Source organism: Odontomachus brunneus, unplaced genomic scaffold (genome assembly GCF_010583005.1).
Source record: "Odontomachus brunneus isolate Ranch 3 - 2012 unplaced genomic scaffold, Obru_v1 Obru_scaffold_010, whole genome shotgun sequence".
Lineage (NCBI taxonomy): Eukaryota > Metazoa > Arthropoda > Insecta > Hymenoptera > Formicidae > Odontomachus > Odontomachus brunneus.
This window is the reverse complement of record NW_022639460.1, coordinates 2,521,689-2,540,685: the sequence shown is the minus strand read 5'-3', so window position 1 is coordinate 2,540,685 and position 18,997 is coordinate 2,521,689. Positions and strand designations below refer to the sequence as shown.

The window sequence follows — 18,997 nt, the reverse complement described above, 5'->3', positions numbered from 1 at the left end:
AACAGACCATAGATGAGTTGTACGACAAGCTTTTCGGATACGTTTATTGGTTGGCGAATAGAGTATTTCTAGGATCTCTGTTCGTCAACCAATGAACGTATCCAAAGCCTAAGGCTTATCACTTTCGGGATAAATGCATCGTATCTTAGTATTTATACTTCATAGGCGATCATTATTGAGCGTAAAGATTGTGCTTACGCGCCATTGGCTGACATTCCTTTGGCCGGGTGCATACTTAGGAAAGTGAGGAAAAACGGTCGTGATCAGTACGCGTGTTCTCTTATAATGGATTATATTACACGAATATGGTTTAATTAGCTTATATTTAAGTGATACTTACTATATTTTAATTGATAAGACGCAAATGTAGTGTTACTTTAAGAGAAACCTGACAAATTAGTTCTGAGAAGATCAACCGACCCAACCTCGTTAAAATAGATTGATCGACATGGAAGTGGTTGAGGACAATGAGCTTAAAGTTCTTCGGGAGATCGCGAATGACGAAGAACTTGCGCAAATACCGAAAGAATTAACGAAAAAAATTTATTCATATTTCAATACAAAATACGATGAATTCATAACTGCTAAGGCTGTCTTTGAGAGTAACCGCAAGAATTTAGGTAAGCGCGCGCGTGTTTGGACTTTATGTTTAATATATGCAATTAACACTTTAGCTTTATTTAAATCATCCTCTTATTCCTTTGTTTCTTTGTCTATCTTTCTTTCTCACAAATATATAAATTTGATTTTCTTAAAAATTTTAAATATCACAGCCACAAGAAAATATATATTATGTTAAGAAATCTACTGAGAGAAATAAGTAATTGTGCATGACTAAAAGAGATTTTATATGTTTGTTTGCAGAACAAAACTTAGAACAAACACAAAAAGAGCTCACAGAGCATAAGGTGAATCTTGATGAATGCAGAGGAAAGTTGGAGTTTGCAGAAAAGTACAATGCAGAATCAAGCAGTGATCTTGAAGAAATAAAGAATGAAGTACATAAGTTACAAGAATCTATTCAACGGTAATTTTTATTTCTATAATATTATAAACAATAATATATTAATTACTCTGTAGTGTGATTAAAGCAATCATGCTTATTTTTAGTATATATATATATGTATATACATACATTATATATATATATATATGTATTAATATTAATTGTATATATCCAATAATATTTATAACAATATCTTAATATATAAATTACAGATTGGAGAAAGAAAATGGCGAGTTACGCAGACATAGGGATACAGTTACAGATGATAGAAATACATTGCAGTTGCAGGTTGAGAGAAGGGATACTGAAGTCGCAAGAATGCGTACTGAATTATCTTCTTTGGGCACTCAGCTTCAAACCGCCATTGCAGCTAAATGTCAAGTTTTGGCTGAAACTGAAGAAATTCACAGTCAAAAAATGACATTGGATTTCAAGGAAAAACGACTGGAGCAAGAACGAGTACTTCTCTCCCAACAAATAGCAGGCCTTGAAGAAGAACTAGCCAAGAGAAACTCCGAACTACAGACAACAAGGTCCGAAGCCTCTGCCAGAGCTTTGTTAACCGACACTAAATTATCTCAGCGTGAAGAAGAGGTACGAATAGCCAATGAAGCCAATTCTCAGCTTCGAGAGTCAGTTTCTTCTCTTCAAAAGCGATCAGACGAATTAGCTCAAAAGTTGGAAGAGCAACGAATGCATGAAATTACCATGCACAGTTCATACCGCGAAGAAATCACTGCACAGACTAGGTTAGCTGATTTGTATAAGTCCATGGCGGATGAAGCTAATGCCAAGGCAGAAGAATTCTCCGGTGCAGTGAAAGAGCTTCAAGATTTACTGGAGCATGCTTCAGAACAGTATGGAACTTTGGAAACTAAGCATAATCAACTGTTGTTGCAACATAAGCAAGATATCGACGACAAAGAGCAGAATATTCAGGAGTTAACGAAAGAGTTGGATCATGCTAATGAACTGTTGAAAAATATTCAGCAGGAGAGATTGGACCAAGCTGTTGAACAATTGGCACCCACAGCAGCTATAACCAGTCGAGTTTTACGGAAAGGCTTGAGCCTCACACAGATTTATACTCAGCTAGTCGAAGTTACCGATCAGTTGACTCAAGAAAGACAAGAAAATGAACGCCTGAAATCTCAGATGGACGTGATTCTTTGTGAATTGCAACAGAAGGCACCATTGCTGCAGCAACAACGTCAAGACTACGAAACAGCTATGACGAATATAGAGATGCTAACTAGCAGGCAAGATGAAATTCTTGCCGAGAATCAACGTCTTCTTGAGAGCTCTAATGAAGCTAAACGTCTTGCTAGTCACAATGGTAAAGAAAATCAGAAGTTGAAGATAGAACTCAGCGATTTGGCTAGACAAGTATGTTATCTTCTCAAAGAAGTTCAAGAAAGTCGTACCGGCACTCACGTGGAAACTCGAGACTCGTCTTTCCGAGACGCCTCCATTGATACAGACAACATCGTGTCCTCACAGATCATTAGTAAGAAATTAGTGACTTTCAAGGACATTGAAGAATTGCAGGAGAACAACCAGAAGTTATTAGCTGTCGTCCGCGCATTATCGTCTAGACAAGAGGAGATCGAGCGTGCCACAGACGAGATAAATTCGGGTGAGATGAAGGAGAAGCTGGATAATTATAAGGAGCAATTAGCAGATATGCAGGCTGCTCAGGATCGGCAGGCGAAAATGGTGGATAATCTCCTGAAGCAGAGAGATATGTACAAGAATTTATACCAGCAAAATCTAAAGAATTCCAACGAAAAGAAGGATATGATGGAAGTGGATGATGAAGAGGGTAAATCGAAGACGAAAGAAGACCCAAAGATAATGAAAGATGACAAAGACAAAGAAAAAGAAGAGTGGTCCAGGAAGTTGAAAGAAGCAGAGAATAAAATTAAGCAGGTTTCAGACGAATACGAGATATATCGTAAAGAACGAACTGCGCACGAAAAGATGTTGAGTGAGGAGGTGGAAAGGCTTAGGAAAGAGGCGGAAGCAAATTCGGCGAGATGTTGCAGACTGAAGGCGCAACTGGACTCAGCAAATGAGAGATTCACGCTTCTGCAGGGCAATGTTTCTTCGTACAAGACTCAAATTAAAGTTCTTGAGGAGAAATGTAACAATTACAATGTTACTATCGGCAAGCACGAACAGAGCATCATGATCCTGAAAGATGAGACGCTTTCCGCCCAGTCTCGTTTATCCCGGGCCGAAGTTCAACTGGAGAACCTTCGCCACGAACGCCAACTCCTCCGAGATTCTGAAGGACGATTGCTGAAGGAGCGAGAAGTCTATCAAAGAGAAAGACAAACGCAGGCTTTGCTTAAAGCAGATATGGAGTCCATCAAAGCCAGCTTAGAACGAGTTCAAGCCGAAGGACAGCTCAGAGCTGAGCAGAGACTCGATGACGCTAACAGAGAGTGCGCTGCTCTTCGACGTCGCCTTCAAGAAGAACAAGATCGTTTCAGAGAATTAGCAGCGCATCTGGAAAGGCAACTGACGACTAATCAAGAAAGATTGAAAGAAGAACGTGAATTGAACGAAAGGCTAAGGACGGAAGTAGATCAGTCTAAACAGACTGAAGCTGAGAGCAGTCAGAAGATTGGAGAATTAGGAAACAAATTGAAACAGATGGCTGCTCATTATATCGAGAAGCCCTTGACAGGGGACGAGAATCTGGTGAAGAGAGTTAAGGAATTGGAGATACAACTGGATACCTACCAAGCTGAAATAAGATCGCTCTCGGAACAATTGAAAACTGCCAGACAACAAAGTCAGCAATACTGCGACATTGCTGAGAGCGCTGAAACACAGCTGCGTGAGTTAACAAACGAGTACAATAAATACAAGAGTGAAATGGAGAAGGCTCTGAAGGACTCGCGTGTGGAGATCATTTCGTTGCAGAAGAGAGTGAAAGATCTTGGCGACGATTTGGCAAAGATATCGAATGGCAGGCAAGAAACCGATTCTGAATTGAGAGAGAGACTGATTGAGGCTGAGAGAAAGGTCGAAGAGTTGGATGAATTAAAGGGCGAATTGGAGCTGTTGAAGAGTGACTTGAAAACTACTGCGATCGCGGCCAAAGAAGCGGAAGAAAAATACGCTAGGGAGATGGTGCTGCACTCAAGCGATTTGCAAGTTCTGGCTAAATTGAAGGAAGAAACTCAGCAGATTCAACAGCAATTCAACACCTTGACCCAAGAGCGAAATATGGCAATAGAATCTCTGAAAATCGAAAAGTCAGTCTTTAAAGAAATGGAGCAGAAACTGATGAATGAGATAAGTGAGTCTCAAAAAAGAATTGATGATCTTGACACACAAAATGCGCTCTTGCATAATCAGATTCAGGAGTTGGGCGATCGAGCAGCTGTTATGCAGAGTCAACAGACCAAGTTCACCGGACGGGAGAGCCCTAATACCAGTTTCGAAGCTATAAACAAGAGTTTCAGTTCTTTGGACGAAGATTCCAACTCGGTCGAGCAGTTACTAAGAGTTATGAAATACCTCAGGAGAGAGAAGGATTTGGCATTAGCGAAATCTGACGTTCTTAGGGCGGAAAATCTTAGACTGAAATCACAGGCTGAAGTAGTAGAGAAACGGCTCAAAGAGACCGAAGCTTTGTTGAGTTCTGAGCGAGAAAAATCCGAGATTGACGTTGCGACCACGTCTAAGCATGCAGAATTACTACGTAAAGTGGAGACTTTGAACGCCATCACTGATTCTAATCGGATTCTCAGGGAAGAGAGGGATAACTTGAGCGTGAAAGTAAACGAGCTCACAACCAAAGTTAACACTTTGTCGGAAGAAGTTGTGCCTCTTCGAGATATATCTCGAGATCTAACAGCCAAAACTGAAGCTTTGATAGAAGAAAATACCAGCTTGAAGGGCGAAGCGACTAGATGGAGGCAGAGAGCGAACACACTGTTAGAGAGAGCGAATAAGGCTAGTCCTGAAGACTGGAGACGATTGCAAACCGAAAGAGAGAACCTGAGTAAATTGCTAACTTCAGAGAGGGAGACTCACGCGAAACGAACCGACGAATTTAATCAGATGAAGATGGAGAAGACGAAACTTGAAGAGCAACTAACGCAGTTGCAGAAACAGGTACAAGCGCAAACTGAAGAAGTATCTCGAATATCTGAAGAAGCCCGAAAATTAAGCCAAGATCTTAACGAAGCGCTGGCAGACTCTACCTCGAAGGCTAAGGATCTGGTTTCCCTTCGAAAGGAGTTGAGCGACAAAGAAGCTGTTGTTAACGACATTAGAAATAAAGAGATTCAAATCCGAAAAATAGCTAAGAAATATAAAACACAATTTGAGGAATTGATGAAGACCGTCGAAGAGGAGAAGAATCGCAACGAAGAAGCCAGGAATGAAGAAACTTCCGCCGCGAATACGCAAGAACGCGAAGACCAATTGAGAGAAGAAGGTCGTCAAGAACTCCGTCAAGTCAACACCGAACTCACGACGAAAGTGGATGAGTTAACTCGTCAAATAACGACGTCTCAGAACGAAGCTGAGAATTTAAGAAAAGAAATCGAGACTTTGAATCGCAGCATCGTAGAAAAAGAGGATAGGGCAAAGCAGGTACTTAAAGGTGCTAGGACGAAGATCATGCAATTGACAGAATCGAAGAAAATCTGCGAGAAAGAATTAATAGATTTAAAGTCTAGGATAGAGTCCGCGGGTAGCAGCGCAGGTGTTCAAGGTGATCCCGAGGCGGAACACGACAATCGATTGACAGCATTAAAATCACAAATGGATGGTCGTATTTCCCGATTAGAGCACGAGAAAGCAGAAATACAGGCGGAGAAAGAAGCTCTATTGCAGCGGGTTAATCAACTCCAGAGACAATTATCTGGTGTGAGTGGAGTTAGCGCAACTACAGAGCCACCCACCGCAAATATCAAGCCCATGTCCGCTAGAGCAGAGACTCCTTTAGCTAGCATCAGACCGATGAGTGTGGTGCAATCTAGAACAGCAGCGGTGCTTCCAACCACAGCTAGCGCACCGGTAATGGTCGCGCCACACCAGATGCAACAGCAACAACAACAGCAGGTAATGATCTGGTGAATTACGAGATAGAATCCTGTCGTAGATTTTATTTAATTTGATAGAACTATAAAACATTGGTCTATAAGCAACAGGTGGTACACACTACGGAGACGAGCTCGCCGACTAGCAGTTTGACAGATTTCCAGCCGGCGAGTACTAGCAGTTCATCGCAGGGTGCGCAAACCAGTAGCCTTCGTCAACTGGTGGTACAACCACAACTCAGTGAGTCTGCTGAATCTACGCAAAGAGAGGATCCGGAGAGTGTCGAGACTCTAAGTGTACAGCCGCAACAGCAGCAATGCCAGCAACAACAGCAACAGCAACAGCAAACGGTGGCACTAGTTAGTCCGAGAGTGGAACAGCAGCAGCAGCAGCAGGTCGTCGTCAGCGACCAACAACAAACTGTTGCGAGTAGCTCCACGCAGTCGGTTAGCACGTCGCAAGCTTCTACGGGACTCAAGAGGCCTCGTGGCCTGGATTCAACAGCTTCTGGTTCCGGAATTGTCGAAGGAGTAGACCACGGACGTCAGGAGCAAACTCAAAGTCCGAAGACTAAACGAAGCAGACAAGACATGAGCGCTACAGCAAGTGCCAGTGCTTCGGAAGTGGAATATCAGGTAAAAATAGTGCGATAGGAAGAGGAAGAGAGAATGCGAGAAGCAGTTAGTAGCAAATAAATAATAAATACGTATAAGTGTCAAATATATAAAGTAATGAAATATTAAAGATAAATCAAGACTAGATAATTCATGGATTAGCATGAATTAGGAATTAGAATAAACAAATGCACGAATGAATAAACTGAATAAATAATAATATTAATATTATTAGGTGCCTACATCAAGTCAGAGGGACCAAGATGAGGAAGTAGAAGAAGGGTGTGTGGTAATAGTAGATTGCGATGAAGGCGAAGGTGGTGGCAATCATCAGACACAAGAAGAAGAGGAATTCGATAATGACCCGTATGAAGAAATGGAGGAAGAGGAAGAAATGCCTTATGAAGTGGAAGTTGAGGTTGAACGAGACAACAACGAAGTGGAGATCATTATGGAAGAGGATTCTACCAGTGTCGAGGTTCCCAGACAAGCTCAAGCAGCTATTCCTACCAATCAACAGCAGTCTGAGGCTATCAGTAGTGCTGGACCGACCGGAGAACCTCCGACATCTTTCACAGCAAGATCATCTAGAGGAATCGCGCCTATGCCCAGGCAACAACAACAGCAACACCTTCTCTTGGTTGGTATTTAAGGATATATATATAGCATAAGTTAAAAAAATGTGCAAAAACACTTTTATATTTAAAAAAATTCTGGAAATTTATACAATTATTACGTTGTTAATTTTTCTAAAAGCCACAACAAGGCTATGAGGATGGTGGCGATGATTGTATTGTACCGAGTACTCCCACTCTGTTTGTTCCGCGTCGCGGCGATGGCTTTGGCGAGGCTGTGAGTTCTCCACAAGTGCCTCAGGGTCGTTTCACCTTTGGAGACTCTTCGGCACCTACTACAGCTTCTTCTACGCCATCCTTGACAACACCTACCGGTTCTGCTACCAGAACTATCTTCGGTTCGTCAAGTTCTGCTGTAGCCCAAGTTGTCCAAGAGAGTTTGGACGATAGCAGAATGGATCTAACACAACTGGAAGATGGTGGAACTGGACGTAGCGTACCTACTACGCCACTACAAGTGTCACCAGCTGCAGATTTGCCACCTTCGGTGAGAAAGATATTCTTTTAATAGATTTAAGGATATTGAAATGATTTATATAGTTTATTAAAAATGAACTCTATAATAATCTATTATTTATACTTTAATTTATATCTAATTTCTATTATTATAAATTTTGAATGTTAATTCTATATATGTTTACTATAGTCATCTTTATAACAAGTAGAGTAGTATCATTAATCATTTATGCTTTCTTTTAATTATTGCAACAGACTAGTAGCGGTCAACCTGAGGAACAAGAAACCACTATTTCCGTGACACCTGTTTCCGTAACGGCTACTTCTGGTGACAACGCCGAGGAACCCAGTATTCCCAGCATTCGTATCGTCAGTGCTGATGATCAACAACGCAGCTCTACAGAAGCTACAGAATCTAGCGCAATGCCAAGTGAAGGTATGACTATGTTTAATTTCTAATTAATCGTTCTTTATTTATTACTCACTAATATTCATTAAATTCCCCAAAGAATTTAATTTCTCTTTAGTTTTAATGGATAACGTCAAACAATTAATACACTCAAATTTTACTATTTCTCTTTCGGATTTTTTATCATAGGAGTGAGTTCAGATGGTGAAAAGCGACCGGAAGAACCGGTGGCTCTGGCATCCGGCGACGACGATGCCGTAGACACGGCGGAAGTAACGGAGGAAGCCGGAAGTGAACTTGTCGAGGACGACGTCGAAGAGGAGAACCGCGAAGCAGAAGCGTCACCATCCAGCAACACTCGCCAGAGGACGATGGCGGCCAGTTTGGCAGCAGCAAGCGCTTCCAACAGTAATAGAGGAGTAACAGTGAGAAGATCACCAAGATCACCTTTCAGAGCAGCAAGAGGTGCAAGACCTACACCGATTGTATGGGGTGAAACTCAATCAGGTAGAGGTGAGTAGATTAATTGGTTATAAAGGTGGACCTATTTTAATTTTAATACTAACTTTAATTTTAATACTATTTACTTTTAATTTTCTGCTAACTTAGCGACATTGTGTGATAAATATTAACGTGCGATTTTTCTCTTTTCGAAGGACAAACCATATTGCGTGGCCAACACGTTGCGAGAGGAGCGACCAATGAGGGAGGAGGACGAGGGCGAGGAACACGAGGGCGAAGAATGCGTTCGAAATATCCTTACACCCGATATTCGTAATATCACAGCGACCTTCTGTCCTGTATGTCCTTTTTTATTTACTATATACATTCTACATAGTTTATATCATTGACCTAAGTTCAGGAATCAACGAAACATCAGTAAAGAAAACTACAGTCAGCTTCATGGTCTATTTTGTTTATTGTATAGCATAGTAAGTACTTTAATATGTTTTTAAATGCAAGTTTTTTTCTTTTCTTTTTTTTAAAGCATATTGCGGCAATTTGCGACAATTATTTTTGTATTAATTGCACTTCATGCTTTTTCTTAATAAATTCATGATATAAATTTAAATTTGACAATTAAAATTCTTGATGTTTACAAAGCTTTTTTTTTAAATGCTGGAAAAAAGTACATTCTAACAAATTCTGATACAAAAAACATTTTTCTATTTTTTTTAGAAAGTTGTGTGATCACTTGATAAATAAAATATAATTAGGCCAATTTATAAATAATTCTAATTAAGTACGAATATAAAAAATTTCGGGAAATATCAGTTATAATAAGTAATGCAAACTCAAGTTTGATAAAAAAAAGTTTCATGCAACATTTAATAAAATACTTTTGAATCATATTTATAAGAGAATTCGGATTTTTTTCTTTTTATTTTTTGGCAATGTCAATTTTATCGAACAAGTGTTCACAGACGTCAACGTCGGCGTCTCTACTTCGCCGGCTCTCCAATCGTTGGGCATCGACCCAACCCGTTCACACGTTGTATGCTAAATCGAGAATTCGCATTATCCTACTATTTATATGTTCGGCGAATGGATAAAATTCTTGTAATAGTAAAAATTATTATTTATTCGAGTTTCGCTTATTCGCGGAAAGAATAGATAAATTCGCCATATTTCTTCAAATCAACAAACATTCGTCAAATAGAGATGGGGAAGTTGAACAAGACTAAGTTAACTATCTAACTTAAAAATTATTTAAAACTTAGAAATTAGAAGTGCTAGACAATATAGACGTACAAAAATAAATTGCACTGAGTTGGTACAAAAATAGCCAAAGTCGTGATTTATTTTTATAAATATTTTTGTTGCTTCAGTTTTAATATAAATTACTCGATACATAAATTAATTAGTATAAAAATTAGATACTATTTAACTAACTAGACACTACAAGAATACTGTTGAGAATTCTTTTGACATTTTGATTTGTTTTGATTACACATCTCGATTTAGTAATAACTTATCCTATTACTTTTTAATGTGATTACTTGTTCAATAAATAAATAAACTATAGCACACGACGATTATCAAAATACGTTTAATCAATAATTGTCAGAATACTCAATTATTTAACGAGATGGTCACTTCACTTATTTAAAAAAGTTGTTTTTAACTTTAAATCCGAAAGTATGCGCTTATAATCTCATGACTCTCTGTATATAAAAAGTTATATACATGTAATCGTGTATATAGCGCGTTATCTTTGCCTTGTCTGGACTTCGTTAATCTAGTATAAACTTTGTGTTTAACGTACGAACGGCTTTCGCACTTAGTAGTGCGAATACAACAGTATAGGTAGTGAAGTTATATTTAGCTTTAAACGTCGCGGTTGGTTTCGCACTTTGGTACTATCAATTTAATATAAAGATCACTTTGGAAATAAACCATAAATTCGACAGGCGTTTAGCGTTAAATTAGCCGTATTTTGAAAAACGTCGTGTTACAATCACAAATTAATATAATTTATCACAATATTTTTTAGTGTAGAAAAGCATTCTTAAACACCCTAAAATGTCCATAATAACATTTTATATAGCAGATGAATTATGATTGCTTTTACTGAATGCTTTTGTTGTCATTATATTTATGATATAACATTTCGTTTTCGAAGTTATTGGATAAAGAAAAGAGAAAGATTTAAACGTTTAATTAATTCACATTCAATCTCTTTCATCTTTCCCCGTGCAGATTTTTACAAATTTTTTTTGTATTCTTTAATATTAGTTTTTTGTATTCTTTAATATTAATTCTACATTCTGTTCACATAATTCTATGATACGTAACAAAAGAATGGCACGACTCGAAAAGTCTATTAAACGCATTGAAAAAGATATCACTTTTAGATATTACTTATTAGATAAATATATATACAATTAAAATCTCCTCTTTTTGAGCAATGAATGATGAGATATCTTATGCATATAAAACGTATTCCCATTGACTGGAAGATCGAGATATTTATTATAAGAAAGAAGAAACCACACACATATACAAAACTAATGTCCTTAAATTTTTACCTAATGGAATACTCGCTTTCACCCTTCACCACATGACAGTTTTTGCTTCTTCACCTCATACTCACTCAGTCTTTGAAGTACCTTCTATGAGATATTCATTTACCTCATCACCCATTGATATTCATCTTAAAAGCTTCGTATCTTCACGATGCATGTCTATTAATTCTTACTTTGTACGTCCAAACGTATGTAACGTTTGCTAATTAACTTTATATAAATATTTTGTCCGTTGCTGTAATTATAGTCAAACACAGAGATTATGGCCAGGCCAGTTTACATCTGGCTTTGAGAAATTTAATCCCAGTCTAGTCGATATCACTCTTAGTTCGAATCGAATAAAGTTTTTAATACTTCGTGTCAATCCATTTCATAGCATTGTCTACAAATAAAGGTCTAAGCCAATACGTCAATTCCAGACGCCACAATGCGTCTCGAATCTCTATTCTTTCCGAACGCGCTAATCAATTGCACGAAACAACTGCAACGAACAGTTCTAGTCCGAATTAATTAACTTCAATTAGCGCCCGGCTTTTTCCCTGAATCACAAAATACTGTACACAGGCAAAATCCGGAAAAACTGAGCGACAACATTGTCACACTCCTGAGTTCTTTAATCTGCCTCAATACTGAATAAAAAAATCCGAAGGACTTGAAAGAATTGACCTGAAAGATCAAAGGATCTGTATAACAGGTGGCTCAGTATCTGTCTGATTAGCATCAACAATTTTGCAGATACATTCGCCGTGTTGCTTGACTCTGATCCACCTGTGATCCGCCTTTCTCTTAGTGGTCATTGCCAAACTCGACATCTCGATTTCAATATCTTCATAGTAGATCGACGACTCCACTGGGATGCAACTGAGATCAGCACTACGGCAACAGCCTGAATAACTGTCACACCTCTTCAGCACGATGTATACTGGTTGCCTCGTTCTTTCGCTCGGCAAATGCTGCATCAAATCCCTCAAGTTGTAAGCCCTCTGCTGAGGTTCCTTACAAGTGAAGTTCTTTCTGATACTTATAGCAGACTGTAAGTCAATCCTCCTGGCTACGTGTTGGTTGCCGCTATGATGATTCGCTGGAGCAAGCATCGTCTGGTTAACTATCGTCAAGATCAACAGTAGAAATCTCAAAAACATTCCCGTCGTTGGTCTGTTTTCCATCGTTGGTTTTACTGATCGTGCTGAATTGCCAATGCAAAAGGTGGATGAAGAAATAACTTAAAATCCGATCGAAAGACCCGTATCCTTATCCCGAAAACAAGTCTGAATCCTTCAATACAAAATATCAGTCACAATAGATTGAATCACAATAGAGGAATAAATAATTCTTCTTTTTCCACTTTGCTTCATTTGTCCCGTTTTGTGTTGTTCCTTCTTTTTGAAGTTTTCTTTTTTAGTAGCACTACGCTTTCTCTTTTTTCTTCTTCGTCTTATACAACAAAGTAGTTGACTCGGTCGATTGTTTTGAAATGTTCTTCTGTTTCTTCTTGTCTTTCCTTATCCTTTCTGAGTCTTCGTCCCTTTAAGGAGGCAAGACGAAGAAATCACGTGGTAAGCGTGAAATCCTAGTGGATTTTTCACTCGGCGAAGATGACTCAATGGATGGGCGACGAGTATCACGAGCACCATGTATCGGCCGACTGAGATTTTCCTACTAGCACACGAGTATTTATATATGGAAGAGTCTGCACGCATGCCTCACATGAGAGTAAGCGTAAAGACCCGATCGTGCGTGCCTTCCGCGATGATTCCACTTTGTTGTGCAACCGTTGTACGCGTTTAATGCGTTGCCACGCCGGTGCTGCTTAACCCCTTGCACTCGGAATAATGATTGTCAGGTAGCGGTGGAAATTAGCAAGTATCAATCGTATCGATACATTTTTGCTCAAAACAGATAAACTGATACCATAACATTCAATTGTGATGTGCGAATAAAACGGTGAATGTTAAGACGAAATTCCAGACTTCCCTCGAGGATGTAACGTAGAAATTCGTCTGATTCGGAATGTTTGCGCGACATTAACTCACTTGAATGGCGGCCGCGTTATTGCACAAATAGTCACGCTAAAAATCACCTTTCGCTGCTGGGCAATCTCAGCGACGAAGACGAAGTCATCACCTACAAACAATTACTTCGGATGTTTCGATCATTTTGCCGGTTTCCGCGAGTCGTAAAATGTTCCTTGTACTTCACGCTTGCGAGCTTTACTTTTTCTTTGCAGAAACTTTGTTATCGTTAACTTCTTTCCTGCTGCTAAGCAATATATACCGAACGTTAGAAGAGAGTAAAATACTAGAACACTAGTAAAATAAAACATGAGTTTCGTAACGTGAGTTATGGAAAACAGTACAAGATTTACAACATTCAACTTTAAAACTACTTCACCCAAGTTCTTGAATTGTCTACAATTGTTATATAATTAATAGGTGTGATCGCATATGTAAATAATGTATAACTAGTACAGTACAATATGATTCATACAACATGTTAAGCGATACATGATGGATAACATTGTTTGCTTGCTTGCATTAATTACTTGAGTTATGTAATTAAAGAGATGTGACCCATCTTAATAAAGAGTATACACATGAAGTATACACATTAGATCTCACGACGTCAATTCTTGATGATTAACTTGAAGATAGACCAAGATCCGTATCAAGAGATGTTTTGATTGTATCTCTGGAGTTAATTGTATCTTGAATCATCACTTTTGTAGTCATCCAATTGGCCATCCAATTAGTTTTGCTCTATAAAAGAAAATTGTACATTTTTATTGACAATCTTCTTGGCTCTTAGAATTCTGGGTCCGAGAAAACGTTGAATTCATCGAAACATCGAATCCTTATCTTCAATTTCTATCAGTTAATCATAGACTAACACGTGTCTTGAGGAAAATACAGATTTTCCAAGAAATCGATACTCGTTAACATACAAACGATTGCATGCATATTGGTCGATTAACGGGTGAATAACCAAACGCGATCGATATCCAGTATTAATCACATTTATCTTCTTGGTAATTAAACTAGTATGTATATTGAACGTACAGGAACGTGCAGGATACATTTGCATCTGAAGGATTTTCTTGCACAAACTGGAGACATTATCCACGTATAATTAAATAGTCATCATCATTAGCAACGGCGTAGTTTTCGTATGTTTGATTTTATCAAGGCCATATTGTAGAAGCAACTCGAATCGTACTAATACGTAAGCAAATGTTACGTCTTCGGCATGAAATATTCAGCTAGGTTAAACTGTTATACATTTTAATAACACACAGACTGTTACGCGACAATAGAATTCACAACTGGCATTTAATTTGTATGACATAATAATAAGAGCGTTCCATTGTCGATATTATAATCAGTTACAAGATAATGATGATTTATAAGTACGTTATATAAGTACTGGCTTATTTTGTATGTATTTTGACTATTTTATAGTCTATATTCTGAACTCTCTTTTATCACTAAAAGCGCCTCTAAAAATTTATAATAAATTTATAACTTATAAATCTTCTGATTAACTATAAGTCATTTTTAGAAATACTCTTAACGATAAAAAAAATTTAGAATGTAGACCTATAAATATCTTTACACAGTCTATATGTTAAGCGTGTCGTGTGATATTAAATTCAACTTTTATTTCATAAAATCTCATCTCCTATATAATGAGACAATAAGTTGCAGTAATTTAAAACTAATATCATCCATTAACTTTTGTACTTGGTCTTGAAGATCTATCTATCAAAGTAGAGTAAAAAAAATCCCTTTTTTTTCATTCTAGACATCCGCAACGGGCCAGATGATTCAGACAGAATAAAAAGAATAGCGTATTTTTAGCAAATCTGATATTTCTGGTTAACGCGGTCAAGTTTCTTACTAGTAGTTCCATTGCTAAGCTAATTATACGATGTGGTTTGGAGTGTTTCTCTTTAATGAAGCGCCTCTTCATCAGTAATAGGATACAGGACCATGTGTTCGGCCATGTGCGTACAGTAATTAACTATTTTAAGTCCACAAAACATCCACGATTTTTCTCCTGGATAATTCACGAATAAAATGAAAGTTGAATCTCTTCGCTTATCATGTACATTTCTTTATTATCAACAATTTGTTGTTCGTTCGACCTGCATTGCACTCTTATGAATTGATCTAAAAATCACAATAAAAATTTGTTGTAACTTATAATTTTGACTTATACAAAGCCTGTTAACGTCTACACTTACGGAATCGCCTGCAAGTATGCAACTTGTCTACCTGAACAGGGTAGGTTGCAGTAGTTTATAAATGATATCATCCATTACAATTTCTTTGTTATATTACTGATACAAGTATTAATCTGTAAAATTTCGTACTTTTTATGCAAGTCAATACACGATCAATAATTATGTAGTTAAGTACGAGAAAGGAGCGATTTTAACGGTACTAATTCTGCGGTCGTCGTGAAAGGCGCAATGCTGTTCTCCGTGCCGTGACGCAGGTATGTACATCTAACTAAGGATATTTCCTTTCCTTCAGCGGGGGTTTCCTTGTTGCTGACGCACTTCTGTTATGCATGCATGTTACTTACGCACCGGAAATCCCGTGCGTAAGTAAAATACGCTAATTCTCAAAACAACCTGCATCATATTGCTAGTTTAATACTAAAAAAAGAACGATCGTTTCAACGTCGTATATTGACGTCCAATTTTGCTAATTCGATCCAAGCGGCTAAATGTCTCTTATAAAAATATTGTAAAGTCGTTCAAATGATGTTCTAATTTTTCAAAAATGCTTTAACCCGGGAGTGGGCGCGTATCGGTCATTTCCCCCTACTTTTTCGTTTTCTACTTATATCATCTAATCTATTGACATCATATTTTTGCTTTTACGTAAATTTTCTTTGATCTTTTCTCGTATAGCATGGAGAAGTAGACGGTGTAGACGCGCTTATTTCTATGTGAAATTTGATATGTTTTTAGCAGTCGGTTTAAAAAACTATAGCGCGCCTACTAATGTTAGTCTTTTATCTCTGTCGCGTTAGCGTCGCTCGATGTGCCGCCGAACTATTGTCTTTCCGACATCGTAGTTGGACGGTTCTCTCTTTTTTTGTTGAATCAATAAAATTTTCAACAGCATGCGTAATTGGAGTATATATTCTTGATTCAATAGCGATATTATTAAAATTAATACTTGAATTATTGAAACAATACATAATGTGATAATTTTAATATTGCCATTATAAATCAAGAAGATTTATTTATTCTCTATTTCAAAATTTATCAAATAAATTTTTAAGTTTATTAAGTCAATGTTTAAGTTAATCAAAGTAAAACGAGAGAAGCAAGAAATTCTTATTTTATTTTATTAAACTAAAAGAATGTTATTTTTTACTAGTGCAGTTAAAATAAAAATATTATGATTTTATTTTTAATATATTCACACATGTATAGTAAGTTTAATATGTTTTCTAAACAGATATAGAAATGGTAAAGAGAAAAGAAGAGAAAAAGAAGAAATAGTGATATAATTATTCCCTTCAAATTATTAAAATTTATTCCTTCAATTCAAAATTATTCAAATTATTTCCTTTAATTGTTATGTTTCTTTTAATAATTGGATTGATAATTTATTAATTATTACTTAATTATTACACATATATGTGCTTAAATATATTTCGGTCGAAATGACTGATACGCGCCCACTAACGTTGATCCTGTTAACGCGCCCACTCCTGAGTTAAACGTTTCCTAAATGTTCTATGGGCATATTTTTAATTATTTCTTCTTTCTAATCATTTTTAAAATTTGAGTGGTTTCGTTTTATTTTGTCATTTTGAATTTGGAGAAAGAGATACTCACGGTCTTATTAAGGGTTTTGTATTGTCATAATTTCGCAAATACCTGAATCATTTCCATTACCACGTAATGACGTAGTTGCTGATTAGCGTTGGTACAAGAATGTCTTCGACACTTCCGCTGTTTCCAAACAGCATTTACTTCACAGACAGGATTACTTTTCCTTACGCAACTCATAAATATGGTTTCTGTGCCAAAAATAGAAGCGTGATACAATACGACAAAGTTTGCAATGACGATATGAGTACAACTTGCGGTTCAATGAACTTACACTGTAAAGCAATTAGTTTTATTTCTTCTTGTAATAGTAAAGATGATTTATCCTTGAAATCAGTGAAACGGTGAATCTCTCGGTCGATAATTAATAAAAAATAAAAATGTATCGATATATATTATGGCGAAACCAATCTATATTATGACAAAATCAATCTATATTATGGCGAGGCGAATCCTATGAGTCACACGGTGGTGATTCAATCGGATGAAATGCTGGAATGCCAAAACGGTGCGAATTCAGTTTTGAATCTTGATGACTCATTCTCACCTCACATGTGTAAGGAATTTTAATCAGTTTCCTCAACTTGGATAACACAATATACTTCTACTTTGTTGAGGTCATCACTTTTTTGTACCAAAATTGTAATATTTTACAATTTATTTTACAAGCGGCTAATAATAAAGAGTATGTGACGATAAATATATTAACATGAATTTTCAAACTATATAAAATTTTCAGGCTTCTATTTATTCTACAAAAACGATTCATTAATGTAAGTGATTTTGAAATTCCTTATAATATCTTTCAATATATGATAATTATTTATACTTATATTTATCGTTTAATTTCATTCTCAAAAGCCTTATGAAACGTCCTTGTATAATATAGGAGTGAATCAATTATGATTCACTGCAATTATTATAGACGGCATCCTCCTTTATAACTATTTTACTTGTCATTTACACGTATGTCAGAGGATTACGTAGTCTTGGCAAAAACAAAAAAGAGCAATCAGAATAAACACTCCGGAATACTCACTGCAACCAGACGCGATGTAGACGTTGATGACACTAAACCATCAGCTGTCGTATTAGCATCACATTACATCTGATAATGGTAACATCCATCTCAAGTGACTTTCATTCGTAGAAATGCTTATGATTCGTATCATTAGTCCTATTACTTTTGAGTTGCATATACATACAAATGTGTAGTACAGAACTCTTTTATTATATTCCGTATTAAGAACAGAAGCCATCTAAAATGATTCACTATCAAAATAAGTTTTACTTTTATTTTTTATTTTACTTACCACGATATCAAAGGCACAAGTCCGTAGTATCAGATAAAATCTGCAATTCTAGAAATATAGATATCGATGCACCAGTTTTGGAATGTCAAACTCTCCGACTAACCAGCAGTTTAAAAAGGCGAGATCTTCAATTTGTTTCACCGTGAATTTCGTCGGATTCTGAAGCAGGTGGCCAAAGAAATTGATGAGAAAGAGAAAGGAAGAAAACATTCGGAGGACGAAGTAAGCGAAGCGAGAAGGAGAGGAGTCACGCGACGTAACATCGCGCTCTCGCTGCTCCTAATAATTATAGTTATCTCGTCGAGCTTCTCAGAACAGTTAGACGAACCCCTCCTCGAACCTCCTCTTCTTACCAAGAATCCGTAGGGAGACGCCTCGAGCGAAGAGAAATCGAAGAGCGGGCGGGAACAAGAGAAGAAATCGGAGGGGAAAGAATGAGGATGAGAGGACAGCCTGGATGAAACTTACGTATATACCAGGACGAAAGAATTCTGATCGCAGTGGTTGACTGCACTCACAGCGAGCCTCTTCGACGCGAACTTAAGGAAGTCTCCAAAAGGCACTGAGTGTAATTGGATTTTAAAGAGATCATTTGGAGACCTCCAAAGTTTCGATCAAAAGAAACT

The 18,997-nt window shown here is 37.3% G+C and overlaps 2 protein-coding genes across 3 annotated transcripts; one reads left to right on the top strand and one right to left on the bottom strand.

Annotated features, from left to right (window-relative positions):
• The first annotated feature begins 192 nt into the window (after positions 1–192).
• On the top strand, positions 193–9,536 carry LOC116840488 (nucleoprotein TPR-like). 2 transcript variants are annotated; one of them, XM_032807267.1, is made up of 9 exons: positions 193–620; positions 865–1,027; positions 1,219–6,091; positions 6,181–6,705; positions 6,920–7,324; positions 7,441–7,806; positions 8,031–8,211; positions 8,374–8,697; positions 8,841–9,536. In XM_032807267.1, exons 1-9 carry the CDS (start codon positions 449–451, stop codon positions 8,960–8,962), a joined length of 7,131 nt encoding a protein of 2,376 aa, XP_032663158.1. In that variant the 5' UTR covers positions 193–448; the 3' UTR covers positions 8,963–9,536. The 2 variants fall into 2 exon arrangements, with proteins under 2 accessions (XP_032663158.1, XP_032663157.1); XM_032807266.1 differs by having other exon boundaries at positions 6,175–6,705.
• Positions 9,537–11,884: 2,348 nt separating this feature from the next.
• LOC116840621 lies at positions 11,885–12,376 on the bottom strand. Its single transcript, XM_032807527.1, has one exon. It carries the CDS (start codon positions 12,374–12,376, stop codon positions 11,885–11,887), a length of 492 nt encoding a protein of 163 aa, XP_032663418.1.
• Between the last annotated feature and the right edge of the window lie 6,621 nt (positions 12,377–18,997).